Source organism: Equus caballus, chromosome 1 (assembly GCF_041296265.1).
Source record: "Equus caballus isolate H_3958 breed thoroughbred chromosome 1, TB-T2T, whole genome shotgun sequence".
Lineage (NCBI taxonomy): Eukaryota > Metazoa > Chordata > Mammalia > Perissodactyla > Equidae > Equus > Equus caballus.
In genome coordinates, this window is record NC_091684.1 from 16285437 (window position 1) to 16306642 (window position 21206).

General features: G+C 46.9%; 1 protein-coding gene across 2 annotated transcripts; it reads right to left on the reverse strand.

The window, feature by feature from the left end:
* Positions 1-910: 910 nt before the first annotated feature.
* LOC100033913 (pancreatic lipase-related protein 2) lies at positions 911-20916 on the reverse strand. 2 transcript variants are annotated; one of them, XM_023638775.2, is made up of 13 exons: positions 20809-20916; positions 20438-20486; positions 17671-17825; positions 16047-16172; positions 14108-14242; positions 13280-13391; positions 11687-11806; positions 10355-10474; positions 7897-8015; positions 5795-5924; positions 3534-3645; positions 2456-2623; positions 911-1032 (listed from the first exon to the last, which is right to left on the reverse strand). In XM_023638775.2, the coding sequence occupies exons 2-13, from the start codon at positions 20484-20486 to the stop codon at positions 969-971; spliced, it is 1410 nt and encodes a 469-aa protein (XP_023494543.1). In that variant the 5' UTR covers positions 20809-20916; the 3' UTR covers positions 911-968. The 2 variants fall into 2 exon arrangements, with proteins under 2 accessions (XP_023494543.1, XP_014588476.2); XM_014732990.3 differs by having other exon boundaries at positions 20438-20573; positions 20809-20824.
* Between the last annotated feature and the right edge of the window lie 290 nt (positions 20917-21206).

Here is a 21206-nt window from a genome sequence, read left to right on the forward strand (position 1 = left end):
GCTGCGTTGCTGGTTAGAGTATAAATTGGTACATTCACTACAGAGGGTAATTTGGCAATACTGATGAAAATAAATATATTCTAAACATTTATTGGAAAAATATGTATAATGTCAAACTATCACAAAAGGATATTAGTTGCATGAATATTATAATAGGAAAATTTTGGAAACCACTTGTATGTCCATCAGCAGGGGCAACCACACCACATGTATCTCTGGGTGGAATCTATGGAGCCAATGAAGAATGAAGAGGCTCTTTCTGTACCACTAGAAAATCCTATCGAATTTATCGTTAGTGCAGAAGGAAGATTGAGAAGAGTGTCCATTGCATTCTACCATTTGTTTGCGGGAAAAAAATGGCTGGGGTGGGGTTGGGATGTGTGAGAGGGGCACACACTTATGTACATGTAGAATGTTTCCGGGAAAAACTCAAGTTGTCTCTAGGAAGAGGAACCTACAGACTTGAGGGCGAAGGTGGAAGGAGACGTACATTGGGTAAGAATACTCTTCTGGATGATTTGCATTTTGTACCATGTGCGTGTATTAACTTTTTTTAAGCCTCTCTACCTCCAACGGCACAGGCAGATTTTTAACCTAAATAATAATCGCTCAGAGTTACCCATGCCACAGGCTGCTCATCCATAGGGTCTGCTTCCTACCCTAGGACGTGAAAAGCTGGGTGGGTAACATGTGGAAACACTGATGACCTCTTCAAGTAGGACAGGACTTCACTGTCTAAGGAAATAAAATACATTCGAGCAGGCCACACAAAGTGCCTAGAGAGATGGTGACAGAGGTGGACCAGTGGCAGGTTTCAGGCATTACCTCTGGCCAATTTGGCTCCAGTCCCAAAAATCATTTCTGAAATACGCCCCCAGCACATGAATGATGTCAAACGGACACCTCAACATCAAACCAAGGGCATTAAAATATTTATTATTGCAAAGATACTAGAAAGTACCACATTTTTAACAAGGGTACAGAGACTGTTCAACGTTGTCTTGCACGGTGCCGCTGCCACAAAACTTATACCTGTGGAAGAAAACACTTTCAGCATGAGGCTCATTTACTTGTGAAAATGTGACTCCAGAGGAGTAAACAGCATTTAGTCCACCCTCTGGCATCCAGATCTCTGACTCAAAGCTCTGCTACACCAGACAGAGCCCAGGTGATTCTTACTGAACAAACACACTCAAAAAACCTCCTCCCCTCCTGTGGGCTCCTGACGAGCTGTGGCTGAATCAGCCATGTCAGACTAAGGGTTTTTCAAAATAAAGAGCATCTCCAGGGGGCCTGCAGCTTTGGGCCTGGCAATGAGTTCTGCACTGTAGTTGGCAACAATAACTCCATTCCCACCCCCACCTAATCCTGTGAAATCCAGACCATTCCACAATGCATTCCACGGCTAGGCTTTATGACTCCTCAGCTCCACGTCTGGCTGTGTAAGCCAGACAGGCACAGTGGAAAGAGGACTGGACGGGATGTGAGAAGACCTGGGTCCAAGTCCTGGTTGTGCCTCACGCTTGTGCACTGCTCTTGATTATACAAACTGGTGGCACAACCAGAGTGACATCTGATCCTCCAACAACTCACAGAGGAACCGGGAGTATGACCATTTACAGCCAGCACAGTTAAGGCATGCAGCTGAGCAAGGTCTTGATAGGTGTTTTTGAAAACATTTTGAAGTCCAATATTCTTCCCTCTAGGTTCCCTATGTGGCCTAGACTTGACTTTCCAAATCTCACTTTCCTCATTTTAAAATGAGAACAGTTGAAAGGTGATATCTAAGTATCCTTCAGACACTAATGTCTCCTTATTTTCTGGTGATCCCCTTTCAAGATGGTCTTCTTTCTTTCCATATTTTAAACACAGTTATGTCCTCATGCAACTCCCACCAAGTAAGATTCTATTCCCTCTGAATAAGAGTTTGCCACTGTGAGCTAGATGCCAACACAGTCTATATTGCTGTTATGCCATGATCTCCAAACAAACAAATTTACAGTAATGACTGCGCCCCAACTGAAATGATTCAGAGATTCCTTACAAGTACTGCACAGGTATTTTCCTTAGTGTTCAAGATAAAACAGTCTCATATTTGCCTGTTTCTCGAATCTATGCCTTACAACTGATACCTTGCTCCTGCTAAGTAGATTTTGGCTTAAGGAAAATGATGTTTGATTTTTCAAAATCAAATGGATAGATGTAGAGTTGAGATGAATAGTTGGATAGATGAATGGATGGATGGCTGGATGGCCAGCAGGATGAGAAGACAGATGTCTTGATGGATAAGTGGAGAGGTAAGTGGTTAAGCAGTTGGACAGAAAGGGATGAATAAATAGATGGGTACATGGATACGTAGATGGGTAGGTGGGTGATTGGATGGATAGATGGATGCATAGATAGACTGACAGATAAATATAGATATTAAGACTTAGGTGGAATTAGTGATACGCACTCAGTCCCATCTGCACCGCTTTGGACTGTGATCCGGGAAGCCCCCAGTTGGGGCTTGGAGAGATTTAACACAGTTTTGTTCCAGACAAACTTAACCTCCTGAATTTTTCCAATAATGAAATTCACATCAACGTCAAGTGTATAACTTGAATCTGGTTGGAGGGATCCTCTGAAAATATAGACATAAAGTGTTATATCAGCTGGATACATGAATACATACGATGATAGCAATCTATTGTTTCTCCAAATAATGGCTGCTGTTGGTTTTCTGCAAATACCTCAAATGGCTTCATACACATCTAGGGGCTGTGAAAACACAACTGTTTTTGTGAAGAACACACCTTTAACAAGTATTGGACTCTAGATTTTCCCTTGTGCTACTTTGTCCCTAGATGGAAGTCAAACATTTGGGGTGGCATATTAACGTTATATAAGTTCACTACAGGACTAATTAATGAATGTTTAAATCTCTTATGTTTAAAGATGCACGTGGTGTAGCAAAGGTCCTTTGTTAGCATCTCATATGTAGTATAGGAAGTTGTCAAAGAACTTCAACCTAACACGAAAATTATTAAGTAAAAGTCAATGCAAAACAGAACCTAATTTTACAGCACACTCATGCATTCATCTGACAGATTGTTACCAAGCACCTCATATGCCCAGCATAGGCTAGGTGCTGAGGCTACCGCCACAACCAGCTGGCCTCGGGCTTCATGTGTACGCATGTGTAGAAAATGGAGTGTGTGTTTGTGTCTAAGGGGAGGAAGTTGCCATATAAATGTGCTTTGCTGAAGGAGAATCTGATATTCATAAAACCTAAGTCGGGAAGCAATGATTGATGTTCCAAAAGGAGATAGCACATATCTCATTTTAAACAGTGAATTCCCTCTCTCTGGGCCTCACTCTTTTCAGATGTAAAATGGGGTGACCGAACTAGATGCTAAGACTTCCTTCAAGCTCTGACATTCTAGGATTCAATGGTTCTGTATAATAGATGGCTAGATTTATAAAGCAGTTTATACTCAATCTTTTATGAATAATCAACTATGGAAAGTATTGCACTTCATTATCAAACTTACTTGAAAATTTCATATTGTTTTGAGTTTCCATTACTTCCACGCAAAGTAACCTTGAGGTACCCATTCGCTTTCCCGCTTCCAGCCAGTGTGATGGATACTCTATATCTCCAAGCTGTCCAAAGACATACAATCAGCTCAATTGACTCATCTTGTTGGAAAAAAAATGACACCATGGAGGCATTCTTGTTCCAAGCTCTGAATCCCGCATGGGTGTAAGATAAGGGAGAATGTGACTAACGGTTTCCTCCAATGAAGTTGGGGTCCCAGAAATTGAGATTCTAGGTAGGGGTGAGGGACTCAGGGGGAAGTAAATATTATAGTTCAGCACAATCTCTTGCCAATACGGCAAGACATGTGCCCTGATGGATGAAGGGCAGCTGGTTACTGCACCTGTGTGCCCTTGGTACACATCACTACACCAGAAAGCCACAGTGTAAGGGAGATGTTAGCGGTTCCAGCATTTGGATAAATCACCTACTGCTCTCTTCTATTTTTTTGCTATTTTCACATGCAATGAACTATTCTCAATAGAAAAACAACCAAGCTAAAATTTAAATCCCCTTTCATCAAAACCCTATCTACCTGCCCTCTACCATCTACCTCCATCCCAGGTTCTTCCTTGAGGTAACCAGTTTGGTCCCTACACTTAATCAAGTCAAATGGCTCTCAATCGGGAGAGATTCTGGACCCCCTAGGGACACCTGGCAATGTCTGGAGACATTTTTGGTTGTCACAAGGAGGGGGAGGGGTATGCCACTGGCTTCTTGCGGGTAGAGACCAAGGGTTTGCTAAACATCCTGCAATGCACAGGACAGCCCCCCACAGCAACGAATTATCCAGCCCCAAATGTTCATAATGCTGAGGTTGAGAAACCCTGATCTAGAGCTTTCTCTGAGCATTTACACACACACATATGTATATAAAGGAATATCTAGGTATTTCCCCCCCACCTCCAAAAACAGTATGAGCTGTTATTTTCTATTATCTCCACCCATCCTCACTGCAGACTGATTCATGGTCCTTCTCTGTCCTGCCCTGCGTTCTGGAAGGCCACCCTCACCAGGTACCATTGCTGCTGGCTTTTGGTTGAGTTCAGCCAATAAGAGGCTTGCACAGGATACAGAAGTTGGGAGGAGAGAGGTGGAGGTATTCGCTCCCCTGCTCCTTCCTTGCTCTAGTACCAAGTGTCTGGCAGTAACTCCCTCCCCTATGAGAGCATGCCATTCCTGGATGCACAGCCACTAGACTCTGGGTGCCTCAGCATCCCTTCTTTGTTCCTTTCACCCTGCCCACACCTCTCAAAGTAGGCCCTTCAGTAACATCTCTTCATCTGAACCACTTGAACGAGTCCTCTCTCCTGTCAGGACCCTGACCGATACGCGTTCGCCCTGCGTGTCGTTCTGCCACCTCCCCGTTCACTTAATACACCTTAGAGGTCTTCTCTCTTCAGGACATAATCCTTTTAATGGTTATATACAGTACTTGGTTGTTTACCAATTGGTGGACTTCTAGGGTTTTTTCTTCCCCCAATCTTTTGGTATTAAAAACAATGCTGCAGGGACCATCCTTGGGCATACCTTCTTATGCACACACGCAAGCATCTTCCTAGGTACGTTCTGAGAAATGGAACGAGCGGGTTAAAGGAATATGCATATAAGACTTTATAGATACTGCCAAACTCTTCCCTTTCACGATCTATATTGTGAAGATTACATGAAATACTGTATATGAAAAGTGTTTTGTAAAGTGCTATATAAATTTTTTTAAATTTAAAAGTCCCTCAGAAAATAATTGCTCTTCCATTCAGCCTCCATGTGATATTACTTATAATAAATGAATCTTGATGATTTTACTATCTTGTACTTTCAAATGAGAATCTGAGCAAAATAACAGCACAGACACAGTGGATGAGTGTGTGTGTGTGTGCATGTATGTACACGTGTACGTGCAGGGGGTATATGATAGATAATCACAGGCTGACTTCTTGATTTACAATGACTTTGCCTCACCTTGCCCTCGGCTTCTGTTAATGGATCCATCCTTCCTGCCACAGGGGTGGATGGACACGGACCCCGCCTGGGCCAATCATTGTACTTTACTCCACTGACCAGGATTATTGATTAAAGAGGTGAACATGAGACCCTTTTGGGCTGGTTGAAGTTGAGTTTCAGTCAGCTGCTACCAAGGATCCTGGCTAATAAGGCTGGTACACCTTTCAAATTGTTTGCAAGAATTTTTAAATGAGTCAAATGGAAACTTACAAGTATAGTCACCACTTTCTCCTGTGTTCAGGAAAAAGGTTTGTTCCACAGCACTGGTTTTCTCCTTATACTGGTCAGCATAGTGCCCCATTTTGGGGCATCCACCAGCTGGACAAGGGAAACAGCCATTCTAGTGAAAAAAACATAATTCAATTGTCAGTGGTAGGTGTTTGACTCAATCAATCAACCAATCAATTCATCTTCCCATCCATCCTCTTATTTACCTATCCATACACCTATCCATCCTCCATCCATCCTCCCATCTACCCACCCAACCATCCATCTACCCATTTATTCTTTATCCATCTTTTCATCTACCTACCCATCCAATCACCAATCTGTCCATTCATTCCCCATTCATCTTCTCATCTACTACCTATCAAACCATCTATCCATTCTTCCACCCATCCACCGATTCATGCATGCATGCATCCACATACCCATGCATCCATCCTCAGAATTGTGCAGAGAAAGGTACTAGGCCCTGCAGAGTACACAAAGAAGTACCTGAAATCTTAGAGTATAGTTGGGGAGACAAGTCATATCCAGGAAGCAGTAATATTAAAATATGGAAGGAAATGCAAGATCTCTTTAGAGAGGAGTAAGTCGACAGATAAGTTTATTTTGAAATAGCAGAGGAAGAGAAGATCTGTGACCATTTTCACTTGAATGTGAATTATATAATTGATCCCTGTTTGATGCTCTCCAAATGGTAGCTCAGTAATTAGACCTGGAGGAGGTAGTCTGCTCGTTTCAGGTCAGACCAGCACTTTATGCCACAGCATCACTGGTCCTCTGTTCTTTGCCCTCACCACATCCGTCTTGCATGATGTGCAGAGCTATTTTGCAATTTGGAAAGAATAAGAGAAGTGAAGGAGGCTGTGTGTATTATTATCCATGCCCTAACAATAACTATCACAGCCAAGGCTGCACAGGAGTATTTATAGACCTCGGGGATTGAGTATGATGTCCTTTTTCTCTTAGTTTAACCCAAGAAGATCAAAATTAGTTTTGAAAGGAAAACATGTGAGTTTAAATATATTTTTATTTTTATCTTTGAGAAAAAATGTTTTGAAACTTCAGACTTTTGCAACCACCAATGTAATAATTAATTCACGTAAGAAGCTCATATTTTACATTGGTTTGATGTCGAGGAACAATATCACCTTATAGATTACTTAGGGGAAATAGTACGTTTATAATGGAGAAATCTGGTAGGATTTTTTACCCTAACCAAGTAATCAAACTGTACGTTATCAAATAATGGGACCAAGTGTTACTAAATGAATGCCTCTGGTTGTGACACTGAAAAAGATCCAAATCACCCAGTGAATTACAGAGATATAATCAAACAAGTTCAGATTGTGGGATATTCTACCAAATACCTGGCCTGAAATCCTCATGACGGTCAATGTCCTGGAAGACCAAGAAAAAATGGGGAACTGTTCCAGACTAAAGGAGACTAAAGACACAATAGACGCAATGCAAGAAAGAGAGGGAAGGGAAGAAGGGAAGGAGGGAGGAAAAGAAAGAAAGAAAAGAAGGAACGAAGGAGGCAAGAAAAAGGAAGACGCAGATCTAGAGGACAATACTTGAATATTCGGAGAAGTTTGAATATGGCCAATATATTAGAAAATATTAGTGTACCAATGTTAAATTTCTTGAACATTGTTCTATAGGAGAATGATCTTGTTCTGAGGAGATGAATGAGTAAAGTGTCATAATATCTTTAATCTACTTTCACATAATTGAGAAAAAAGTATACAAATACACACGTCACACGCACACGCACGTATAAAATGCTAACAATTGGTGCATCTAGGTGATGGGTCTATAGGTATTCATTGTATTCTTCTTTCAACTCCTGTGTAGATTGGGAATTTTCTAGAATGAAAAGCTATGGATCTAGGGAAGGCCCAGCCCAGTGAAGTCTATGTGGTCCCCCTCCTGCCCACTCTGCTTCCCAGGAGGAAGCAGGCTCCGTGACACTAAGCATTTCCAGCGCCTCATCTCAGCAGTCATGGAGTTACAGCTCTCTGTTCTGTTCCAAGCCACAGGGACAAAACCACCCACATATCCCCCGGGCCCCTGGTGTGACCTACCTCCTGAAACTTATCGTAGGAGTCACATGGGTAGGCCAGGAAGCCATCAGGGTTGAGGATACTGCTGGAGTAATACTCGAAGCTTCTTAGGTGGTTGCAAGCCAGATAGTCTTGGGCTCCTGAGAAAGCAAAGCCCATGAGAGCTTGCTGAAGGCATTTCACTTCTGAAGCCTGAACTATTCTGACCAAGCCAGGAATCACCTCCACGTTTCACAGATGGGGATCAGTGTTCCGAAACGCCTTGGTCACAATTAGAAATTTCTATCAACGACTTTGACATATTCTGGGGCAAGTAGGAAATCTGAGGACTTGTTTAGTAATGGTGACTTCCTCTCCCCACCACTGTGTCCATTTGCTGAGGACCAAGGCAAGTGGTGGGGGACAAGTTCTAACAACCCTATTTGTCCAAACCTCCAGGGGCCAGGTGTGTAACATAAACGAATGAGGAGCGGGGGAGGTGTGAGAAATATATAAACGGAGAGAGAGAGAATAGCACAAGCTTTTAAAAGAGATCCTACATAGCCCAGCCAGTTGTTGAGTGTTAAAGGCCCAGATTGCTTGTTCTTCTGATTTTTCTTGAGAAGCCAGCATCTTGACTCTTACATGAAAATCTTTCCATGCTTAAAATGACAGCAGTACATTCCCATTTTTAAACTAGCCACTGTGAAGGCCACTCTCATGCCGCTGTAGGTTGTGTTCTGCCCACAGGGTGCATTTTGAGGACTCCGGACCATACTGGACAGGTCTTTCCCATGAACTAAGCTTTTCTGTGCCTAAGGCCTCATGCAAAGAAATTCCTCCTCCTTACTATTCCAGGCACAAAATAAAAGCAGGGGAGAACAAGGTCACTGTGACCTCTGGCCACTCTTTTATTTATCCTCTTTTTCTTTAACCCCAAGTCCTCTCGTTTGGAAAATTGTTTTTCATTTCTCCAACTACTTGGTTCAAAACTTCCCATGGAGCGATCCACAGTGACCTTGGACTTACCTGGGACCACTTCTAGGGGTTCTCGTGGGCTTTGTCCACCACCCACGGAGAAAGGAACATTCTCCTTTGTGCCGGGGGAATTAACTCTCCACAACTCCCAGCTCCATTGTGCCCCATGGCCCAGCGACTTCCAGCTGAGGCCGGGTTCCGCGTGCCCCACGCCAACTCTCATTACCAGACAACGGAACCTGTTTCAAACTTAATTGTTTCTTTCATCCAAAATTGCTGCCCAGGGATACCATAATAGAGGAGCAAGTGGATTTAATTGTTCCTCAGTGCCCAGTGCAGGGGTGACTCAGAACTTCACACAATAGAAAGACGCCAGTGTTCATAGGCTTGTTCACTCTGAATTGCCTCTTTAATTAAAACTGGGTTCCTGTCTATTATGTGTGCCCTGCTCGTCACTTCTGGGAGCAGGAAGCCCTCACTGTGACTCTGGCATTCTTACAGGGAGCAGAACAGCCACATCTTCCCTGGGGTTACCTGGCGCTGAGCAGAGAGGAGATCAAAAGCTCCACTTACTGTTGGCGATGTCAGCTGTTGCTTTGTCGACTCTGCTCTTTAACGTCAGCACGTGGAGTATTAAAATGCCACAGAAGGCCACTCAGCTCAATGTAATGGGCTGTATTGAGTGCATGCTCTGGGCTGTGCCCTGAGCAGAGTACTGGGGTGTCTTGGATGCCCCCGACACAGCCCCTGGCCTCGGGGATGCCCAGCTCAGAAAAATAAAGACCAAAATGAAATGATCAGACTCAATGTCTCCACTTGCAGAGAGGAGAGTGAAGCCTGGTCTCAGGGGAGGGGCGATAGGAACAGAGCAAAGGCCAGAACGAGGGACAACTGATGGAAATGGTGTATTAGATCAGCTGATCCTAGGGGCACGAAGCCTGATCTCTCAGATAAATGGAGACACACAAGGTTCATTCCCCAGACCTCCAGGTCTTCCCCTCCAGACACGGGCACTCCAAACCCATTCAGCACGTTCCCCCTTGGTCTTCTTACCAGCTCAGTCCATCTGCACGCCTAGTATCTGACAGCAGCAAACAGCAAGGAAGTCAAAGCCCTTTGCTTACCCCCTGCAGGTCTTCAAGGAGCAGGCACTGACAGCAGGATGTGGGCCAAAGCCAGAGCTGGCTGTTTGGCAGTGTGTCAGTGTAGCTCAGGTCTCAGCATCCTGATAACTGGGGCAGATGGTGCAGGCTGGGGCATGAGGCTGGGCTTTGCAGCCAGAAATTGGGCTTAAATCTAGGGTGGTCTTGGGCAAATTTTATAACTTTGCTGAGCCCCAGTTTCCTCATCTATAAAATGGGGGTAATCAGAGTAACCATCTCTTGACATTGCTGTGAAAATGCCTGGCATAGAATAAGCACTCCATAAGTGGTGGCAGATTCAGTATTATGAAGGCCAGACCACACACCTTGCTTTGTCCCCAAGGGAAGCAACTGCTCTCTTCCTTTTCTTACTTACGTACCTTGCCATATTCCATTTATGTCAATGAAGGTTGAAAAGGAACTTCTCTTACATCCAGGCATTTGCTTTCCTCCATTTGGAAAGAAATCCATATGGCCCACCTTTTGGCTCATTCCAAAACCTGAAACATTGGAAGCAGAAATGAGCAGGGAGGTAAGTGGTTTCAAAGTGAAGTGGTGGCCACAGAGAGTGTCAGCTCGTTCCAACCAAAGCAAGAATCTTCTTGGCAAATTCTCCCTCAGCACGGCTGCCCTGTCTCTGGCTCTGCAGAAAGTTCTGAGATGAGCACTTGGCAAGACAAGCAGGGAGGAGAGAGCAGAGGAAGTGAGATGGGGGGAAGGGAGGGTCTGGGTGAGCGTGCACATGTGTGTATCTGTATGCATGTCTGTCTGTCTGTCTTGGGGAAGCCCTGAACAATACTGATATGCCTTGATACCATCGTTCACCAGTAGATACATATCAGGACTGGTGCAATTTTTATTACTTTGAACAAACTTTAAAAATTTCATTATTACATTATATTGTTACATGGAGAGAACATAACATCATATTGTTATATCCAGAGCACAGCGTAACGGCTAGCTGCTTTAGGCTTTGATGCACACAGACCTGTAGTCACATTCTGGTTCTACCTAAAGACTCCATCATCTGTGGCAACTACTTGACGTTGTTGAGCTCCAGTTTCTCAGCTATGAAATCGTAATAGTAATATCCACTTTTTAGAATTGTTACAATGATTAATGAGCTAATGTGTACAAAATGTTCCATGCAGGACACAGTAAACACTCAATAAGTGATATCATCATCATTATTATTAAAAAACATATCCTTTATTAGCACATTTCATGAGTGGTTATGTAAGAAAATATTGAAAACAATGATGATTTTAGAAGAATTAAATAAAAGGATATATTTAATCTCCCATAAAACAAACTGGAACCAAAGCTTTGGCAAAAGCAGTAAGAAAAAAATTCAAAAGTTAACTGCATTTTGCAAGTACATGTCCAACATCAATGATAAATACATCTGCCACTCAGGATATTGGCAGACTAGTGACAGATGCAGGGTTTGAAGACTGAGCAACAATCTTCCATAGGCTATAGACGTGCTTTTTGTTCTACCTGGTGCTGCAGGCTGACACCACTGGCACTGTACTGGCTGTTTATTTGTGGCTGGCACCCATTTCAACTGGTTGGTGCCCAAGCTACTCCCGTGGTTAACCATTTTGTATACCACCCCTGCAGTATGTGTGTGTTGAGCAGGGAGGAGAGGATAACTGGACCCACTGTCATCAGTTACAACTGGTCACCATGAGGTAGAATGAGGAACTCACCTAGGGAAGGGAGCATCGGAGAAGCATCCGTGTGAATCACATCCACAAACTGGGCATCAGATGGGTCCAGGCGAACCTCCTCGGATGCATCCTGGAAGCATGGCTCTGCTGGATCCAATCCTGAAAGGGGGGAGGTGGACAGTGATGCCATACTCTGAGACAAACCAGGATCTAACCCCCGTACCCACAGAAGCCATGGGGATTCCTGGGCAAAGGGCCCCATACTCCAGCAGCCAGAGTTTGAGGAATTGTGCCTGCAGCTCCTGGGCTGTTTGGGAGAGAGAGGCTGAGACAGACAGGCTGGAAGTGAGGTTTGCCTGTCAAAGAACATCCAGAAATCCCCAGTGCCTGGGCTCCATGGAGGATCTGGGTGGTGCCCCTGCCCCCTTAGCTCCCTTTTTCTTTTTTCCCTCACACGTTACTACTTGGCCACCGCTCTCCAAGACTGCAAGCTCCCTGGCCTTGCCCAGCTCCTCCCCACTGCTTGAGCCCTGCACTGTCTATCCCTCTGTGTCCTCTGTGTCTTTGCTTATGCTGTCCCCAGCCTGCGGCTCGCTTCCCCACATTCTCCCCTAATCTAAATCTTTCCCCTCCAAGACCTGGCTCAAACACCACCTCCTTATGGAAAATTGAGCCTCTCCTTTCTCAGTCATTCCATCCACATTGCCTAGGCTTATTTTGCATTTACTAATTCTGCTTTGAATTTTATTTGCCTACTTAGTTGTCTGCCTCCTGGACTAGACTGGATTTCCTGAAGCAGGGGCTGTGCCCAGTTTATCTTCAGAGGGAAGAAAGGGTGGCAGGAGCGTGGCACACAGGACTCAGTGACCTGTATTCTAGCCCTGGTTCTGCTCAAGGTCAAATGCCTGTCCTCTGTGAGTTTCAGCTTCCTCATCTGGAAAGTGGAAATAACAACCTACCTTACAGGGTTATTGTAAAAAATCTCACGAAAAGATGTAAGACAAAGGACTGCAAACTGAAAAATTCTACATAAACATGAACTATTATCCCTTTATCCTTCACCTAATGCCTACTACAGTGCCCTGAGCAAAGGAGACATTCATTAAATGTTGAATTGAGCCGTTTGCCAAAGTTACACACTGATTCAGCTGCACAAAATAAATAGTTGTCAGTGTCTAGTCTTGTGTGCATTCATTTTGCCTAGTGATTCATTCATTTGTTCAGTATTTACAGAACACCTCCTGTGGCAGGGCTCAGCTAGCCACTTTCGTTTTCTGCCTACGCCTGGCACAGCAAAGACAATCAGTGTTTGTAGAAGTGAAGAATTAATGTAAAAAAAAATCATTTCACTTTTTCACTTTGCCATACTCTAGCAATAATAACCCTGAAGTCATGGGTTTAATGTGCTAGTTATAGTTTTCTTTTTCTATAAGCGCGTTTCTATTTACAATTATATTATTTTCTAATACATACAAAACATGTGCACAATCATTTTTCAAGTCCGGGCACCGCCTAAAATCAGTTCCCAGAGGACCAGTAGGGGCGCCCTTGGCCGCAGGAACTGCGCAGTCGCGGCTTCCAGTGCCCGCCCCGGGCTCGGCCCCGCGCCCCGCCCCGCCCCGCGCCGCCTACCTGTGACCCTGCCCACGCGGCCCTCCAGCCTCCGGCCAGCCTCCCCCGCCGTGTGCGCGCCCAGGCTGTGGCCGATGATGTGCACGTTCTCGGGGTTGTAGCTCAGCTCGGTCTGCGGAGGGATGACGCGTCAGGTCCCACAGGATCGGATGGGGACATGCTGGCTCTGGGGGGCGGGGATGGAGGCAGGACTCGGGAGCAAAGACCCCCGAGTCCAGGACGTCCCCTGTGACAGCGCAACCCAGTCTTCGAGCCCTGCGGACCGGCTGGTGCTCGGGGCAACAGTGCTGACCAGCGGCCACCGCGTCAACTGCAGGCCACTTCGGCCCGGAATGGACCTGCGCTGCCCGCTCCCACCCACAGCCCACCGCCGGACTCCCTCCTCTCGTCCAGGGCAGGGGTTGGGCCTGTCTGGGGACAGCGTGGGTAGTGGGGCCCGGCTCTGGGGCTCTCTGGAATAGACCTTCCCGAAGGCTGTAAGGGGCCTTGCCTCGTGCCTGAGAAAGAAGACTCATCTGGGCTGAGAACTGCTGGGCAGCCCAGCCTGCTGTAGAAGTCCCAGAAGAGCCTGAAAGGCAGGCTCATTTCAAAAGGGGAAAGTGAGGCTCAAAGAGGTTAGTTTGCCCCAGGCCCCACAACTGGGGATCTTCAGGCCAATGCAGAGGGAGGAAGGTTGCAGCTTCATCTTAAAGGCCCTCCTGGGGCTTCCAGGCTTCCAGGCCCTGCTGCTGCCCACGGGTCTCCAGGCTGCCTCTGGGTGCACGGTGGCCCTTGCCTGCCCCTCTCTCTGGCCCCTGCCCACAGGATGTGGCCCTGGCAGGGTTTTACCAACAGCTGTTGTATTAAGTAAGCTGTCTCCGCTCCCACGATCCGGATGTTCTGCACGGCTTGAGTATATTCTGCCTTGGCCCCGGAACTCCAATCCACACTGATGCAGTTCGCGGTCTCCACTTGCAATATTTTCTGGGGAAGACAAACAACAGGGAGAAACCAATTTATTAACAGCCACAGGTTGCACACTCTAGAGCTAGGAATTCACATCCATCAAGCGTCCAGTTTGTGTCAGAACTTTAATACTCTTCACCCTTGTCTTGATCCTCACCATATCACTATGAACTGGGTATACTTAGCCTCACTTAACAGATGTGGAAACTGAGGCTGGGAATGGAGTAAGTGACTTGTCTAGTATCTTACAGATGGTTATTGACGCCACCGGGTCTAAAATATCACTTTAGATCAGGGATTAGCAAACTTACCTGTGGGCCAAATCCACCTGCTTTTATAAATAAAGTTTTATTGGAACACAGCCACCCCCATTTGCTGACGTGTTGTCTGTCTTTGCTTCTGAGCTACAACAGAGTTGAGTGAAAGCCATGACCCACAAATGCTAAAGTATTTACTACCTGGTCCTCTAAAGGAAAAGTTGGCCAACCCTTGTACTAGATGGTTGAAGCCACAGAGGTGCTGCTTTTATGTTTTCAACAATGCTTTGGGGGGAGACATAAGGTACCGAGGGACAAGTATAATAAGATAAAATTTAGACTGAGGTAGAATACAACTTTCCGGGATACATGTATCTTTTATATCATGTGGCGTGACCACAGTCAACTGCCCAAGCACAGATACTGGTCCCCTGAAGGGGAAACATAAGCATCAGACGGGGCCAGTTCATATCATTTGGGGAAGCCCTAGACTTCACCTTGGTTTTAGATGGGAAGGAGTTGGCTGGAGGCCAGGGCGTCATGATGGACTGCATATGCCCAACTCTTTCTTCTCCCGGTTCACACAGCCTCCTTCTGGAACTCGGGGGCATGTGTGAACACCCCACCCCCAAGAGGATCAGAGAACCCTTGGGCAGAAGCTGCTTGAGGTTTATTCCAGTGCTGACTAAGCCCCTAAGAGTGGGTACCTCCTACAGGCTGAATCTGTAGACGCACAGGCTTGTGATGCCTTATGGACAGAAGACTTGGTTTGGCATTCCACGTCTGGATTCAACTTTGGGCAAGTACTGAACTTCTTTGTGCCTTAATTTCCCCGTCTGTAAAATGGGAACAATAACTATACCTTCCTCACAGTATTGCTGGGAGGTTCAAATGGGACAAGGACTGTGAAATGATTAGCACAGTGTCAGGCTCATAGTAACTGCTTGGGAAATGGACGGTACAAATAATAATTCATTACTAATATTCATGATAACTTTAGAGCTGCTCTGTTTGATACTGTAGCCAATAGTGACGTGGCTATTTAAAATCAATCAGAATTAAATAAAATGTAAAATTCAGTTTTTTGGTCGCACTAGCCACATTTCAAGTGCTCAATAAGCACAGGTGGCTTGTGGCTCCTGATTTGGACAGTGCAGATACAGAACATTTCCATCATCATAGAAAGTTCTATTGGATAACTGTGCTTTAGAGGGTAAAGTTTAAGTGTTTTTATGTTACACAGGTTTTTTTTTTTTTTTATAAATCGTAAGAGACAAATGCCAGGAAATACTCTGTAGTCTCCATGTCTGGGACTTTCTGATTGGACTCTGGGTCTCTCCGGCCTCAAGAGGAGATGGTTGGCTAGAAGTTGGTGGGTTGGGAGACGGTGGCAATGGATGCCCCCTGAGAATCCAGGTTTTCCTTGGTGGTTTTAGGAAGGACCCATCTCTCGCTGAAGTGTTTCCTTTCCCAGTCTCAGGGTCATTGGGGCTGCAATGTTTGAATCTGTGTGCTGGGTGCTGGTCTCAGCAGGGAGTGGCCAGGTGAGGAAGGCGGGCCCCTACCTTGCACATGTCGGACGGCCAGCTGTCTTCCCCTCTGTCTCTGAAGCCATGGATGACGAAGTGTGTCTTGCGGCTCGACTGGAAATTTGAAGACTTGATGGTGGCTACGTCTCTGGCAGTGATCAGCTGGTTTAATTAGAAAAGATGAATTTGAATGTTGGCCCGTCCTAGCCACAGACCTGTTAGAGCCAGTTCCGGTAAGACTGAGGTCTCAAGTTCAACTCCCATGAAATTGGGTTAGGCTAGAACAGGAGTTCCCGACTGAGGGTTTGAGGATAGAATTCAGAAAGTCCAAGTTCGTGGACTTTTTGTTGTCATTAACCCCTAACTGAAGTCTAGCATTTCTTTTAATTATGAAATTAGGCAATAAGCCACAGTAGTCTTAGCAACACTCTGTCACCAATAGACGTCACAGATATGTTCATGTCACATTACGGTTGCAAATATTTAAAAAATCATTTATACTCATTACTATTTTAAATTACAGTAATTATTAGATCAAACCCTGGACCTTAGTTAGTGAGAAATAAAGCAGCACATATATTCCTATATCAGATATTTCTCTTTTTTAGTGTTCTGATAACTGTTTTTGACAATAATTAGTTTCCTTCTAGTCTAGTGTATTTTATTTTATGCATTTAAAAACATCATCCTGAGAAGGGGCCCTTCGGCTTCCCCAGATGGCTGAAGAGGTCCTCGGCACAGAAAAGAGGAAGAGCCTCTGGGCCAGAAGCATCAGGCGTGAGGGAGATGCAGCTCAGTAGAGTCGTGAGGGCATCTCAAGCCGTGAGCCTTAAGGACAGACTCCTCCATGCCCACGGGCCTATTCAGGGGCCCCTCCACCAGCACCTGCCATGGGCATGATGCCTGAAGAAGGATCACAAAATGAAAACGGCACAAGAACCATGTTCAAGCAGGCTCCCAGCTTCCCAGTTGGGGGAGGGGAGGAGGAGCTATGAGTGGGGAATTGGTCACCTAGAATCCCACAATAGGTGACCCCAGGGACCAATAGACAGACACCTGGCTCTCTAACCTCTTCCAGGACTGTAGTTGTGAGCCGCTTGAATTCTGAGCAAGCTCTCCCTGGTCCCTTCTGATCGCCTGGAGTAAGCCTGTCCTGCTTCCACCTGCAGGCCTTCTGGGAACTGAAGGTTGCTCGCAGGGTCCCTACCTTTTCTCTCTTATGGTTAAACGTCCCCTCTCCCCCGCTATCTTCTAGCTCCTCAAGAAGGATTTACACCCCCCACCCCCACTCCCTGAGGGTCTTCTCTGCCTCCACTGCTCAGACAGACACTCCTGGGCATACAACAGGCCTGGGCTTCTTATAAAAGCTGCTCATACCGCCTTCCTCCCAGGAGCAGGGTTCCCAGGCTGGGAAGCCCCTGAAGTTCTGTGCCCGAGTGTGTGTGAATGTGTCAGTTTCTAGGGTGGGTGTCCATAAATTATATCAGATACAAATAGGAGTTTATGATCGTGAGAGCTAAGATGACTCGAGGTCCAACATTGGTGAGGGAGCATCATCTGGAAAGTTCCCTGGCAGTGAAGTTTTCCTTAGACCATCATGGGCAGGCCCCAGCGTGACACCCCAATTCACCCACGTGCAGTCTTCCATGTCTGCTCTTACTTGGTAACTGTCTGGATTCTTATTCGTGTACAGAAGAAAGCGGGTGTTAACCTCCTCGGGGGACCAGGGAAGTGACTTTAAAGGCCGCTGAAGGGTCCCGGCCCATGGTTTGTCATCAGAAAAGCAGCCAAGAGGTGTATAGCAGACCTCCTTTCCTGGGGCAGGAAGAGCAACAAACAAGACACTTGTGAGATTCTGAAAAGGAACAGTGGCGTCTCAGCTACAGGAGGACTCTTCGGGTGCACCCAGGGCTGGCTAAGGCCGGTGGCGGTCTTTGTCTTTGCTGGTCAGTGTTACCCAGACTTCAGTGGTGCTAAGAATCACCTGGGGGCTGGGAGTGAATGTGTGTCTCAGATAAACACATTCCCAGTACCTGATTCAGAGGGTCTGGCGCTTAATAAGTACCCTTATCACCACATCCCTGTCACTGTAGACCTACTAAGGATTCCTGGGAACCTTCTGCCTTAAAACTACCTCTCGGCCCCTTTACATATATCGATCAAGCATCAAAGATTTATGAAGTGCCTACGAATTCTGTAGCACGGAGGCTTCTTGACGTGTCCTGACGTCTCTGTTACGTCAAACACAGGCTACACGCATGGTAGACATTCGTGGATATTTGTCCAATTCACGTCTTCACATCATCCTTTTATGTGCATTTCCCCCCAAGTTATTCTCTGCCATTTCAGATTTTCCCTGTTGTTCTTTGTAAAGGTAAGTTTCTTAAGAACAGGGATGATTTATTTTTGCATCATACTGCATGTAGTAGGGGCTCAAGACATGCAACTGATGACCCAAATAACCACCTGTCAATCTGAGGGTCCTTTCTCTAGTCCACAGCATAAACATTTTCACAGGAAATGGTCCCTGAGGGTGACATAGTCCAATCCAGAGGATTATAACGGGTCTTCTCTCTTAGTCTTCCTCAACTCCTAAGCTGATGGTGCCAAATGTTCGTCATTCATTCAAAAACTGGTAGTAGTTAATACTTGTTGTTTGGTATGTGCCAGATACCACATTAGTGCTTTACCAATATGATCCCATTTAAGCCTCAAAACACCCCTGTGAGTAAGGGGTTAGTGTTACCACCACGTCACAGATGAGGAAACCAGACAAAGTAAGCTATCCAAGGTCACAGCCACAGGATTGGAACCTGAGAAGTTTAATTGGGAATAAAGCTTGGCAGTGAGGAGGCACAAAGACAAACTAGGTGCAAACACTACCCTGTAAGAGAGGAAGTCTAAGAGGGAATTCATTCTGGGAAGAGGGAACAGTCCTGGAGGGAGGGCTGTAGGAAGAAAAGGCAAGGCTGGCTTCAGGTGGTAAATGCAGGGGCGTGAAGGCCAGGTTGGGACGCCTGGGCTGGTGGTGGATGCTGGGGAAGTGCTGGAGGGTGTGGAGCTGGTGAGTGGTGTGAGCCTGTGCTTCCTGAAGGTGTTTCCTGGAGCCAAGTGTAGGTGGCCCTGAGGCAAAAGAGCCTGGGAGAGGCTGGTGGGGGGTGGGGCAGTGCAGGGCCGTGGGCCTGGAGAGGTAAAGGGCATTCTAACTTCTACTGACAGTGGAAATTAAGGCGAAGGTAGGGAGATGCGGGTCAGGGGTGTTAGGCCAGCCTGGTGGGACAAGTGAGTTTCAGGCCCTGGTGGAGCTGCCTGGAACTCAAGAGGGTCGGGGGCCAGAGGCTGGGCAAGGGGCAAGCCCCAGGAAGAGAAGGATGAGGAGAATGCCTGGGAGTGACCTTTGGGGAATGCCTGCATCTCCTCTGGGGCAGGAGGAGGCAGCGGATCAGCAAAGGAGACCAGGAGGGGTCAGAAAGTCCTAAGAAGCAGCTGGACCCACCGGGCTCTGCTGTCAGGAGCTGCGTCTTGCTGCATGGCCAGGATGGAAGGGAAGGCCAGAAGTGGACTGGGGACAAGGTTAGGAATCAAGAAGGAGTAGTCACGATGCAGAAGAAAGCCCCAGCAGGGACCCGAGGAGACCACGTCTGCTCTCGGGGAGGGCGTCCTCCAGCAGGTTTTGTGGGGCCAAGTCAGGCAGTGAGGGGTTCTGACTGATGGGAGGAGGCGAGGCAGAGAGGGAAAGGGGCTCCCGAGTGCACCTGTGAGGTCCACCTGTGAGGAGGTGGGGGCATGGGAAGTAAGCAGGCTGGGCAAGTGAGCAGGCTCGAGGGGCATTTGGTGGCAAGGGAGGTGATTCCTATTTTAGGACAAGTAGACCTTGGGTATCTGTGCCTGTTACCCTTCTGGACAGAAGCTAGAGGAGAGGGACAGATTGGAGCTGGAGAGATGGAGACAGTGACTGTGGGAAGAGCAAAAGGGGGGCCATGGGCAGGAGGGCAGGCTCGTCTGGTAGGCCTGGCAGGCCAGGAGTTCTCAGGAGGACACATCCATGTGGCTTTAGTCTGTAGACATGCACTTGTCCACTCATGGGACTGAAGGTGTTGGGGGCCTGATAAGAACATCCCACTGTCTACCAGCCCAGCCGCCTGCCGCCTCTGACCCCCCACCCCACCCCAGTCACTAGAGCCTTTGCAGGAGGAGTGGGACCAAGCACGAGGATTACCCGGTATCATCCATGTAGAGCATGTTGCCCTGTGTTTGCTACAGAGTCAACACTCCCCAAATGGTGGCCATTGTTGTTTTTCTTGAAATAATGATAACGCTATTAGTTATGATGACGATAATGATGATGATACCTCTAGCTGCCTCCCCCAAAGGCCAGCCCAGACTTGGTCATTTTCTCCCCATAGGGATGGTGACAGCGTCCTCACCTCTGACTGTGGCCAGCAGGAGAAGGCCGATGGTCCAAGAGGGCAGCATCTACGTGGATGGAAACACAGACACGCACAGATACCACGTGCACAGGTACGGGGCTGGCAGTAGCAGAACCCACACAGGGCAGGAGCCCTGGAACATGCAGGACGGTGAGGGAAACAGAAGCTCTGCACCCGGGGCCCCACGGGGCTCTCCCTCAAGGCGTGACCCTGAGGCTGAGGCCTCCCCACACACAGGGAGTCAGGCAGCACTGCTGTCAGACCTGGACTCAGGGTCTTCCCACTGCAGCATCTCCCTGCTACAGGGCTATGTCCCTCTGGCAGCCCCAGCCCTGCCAATCTCCCTACCCACGCAGCCTGTGACTTACTGTGTGGCACCAGAGCTTCCAGTCACAGCCCGGCAGGTTGGCCCCGGCCTTTATAACCAGGCTTTATCCTTTGGACTCCTTAGGGGAAGGACGGGAAGGCCAGATAGGGCTCTGCGCATGTGTGCTTTGAACCTATGTTATCATAAACACATGAAGCCTACTCAACCCTGGGAGCGGGGCTGTTTATAAAGTGAGATTTGAGGATAGGAAAACCGACTTTGGGGATGGGAAAGGGCTCTGTTAATCTAATCTGCAGGTTCGGTTGCCAAAAGATTATGTTCTCTGGGTGATAACAGAGAAACACCAAACTGTAGTGCCTCCTGTTCAAAATCCCATCGAAAGACGAACCCCAAACCCGCCTTGGTGCCCTGTAGCTGCTGGCAGAGCTGTGCAGGCAT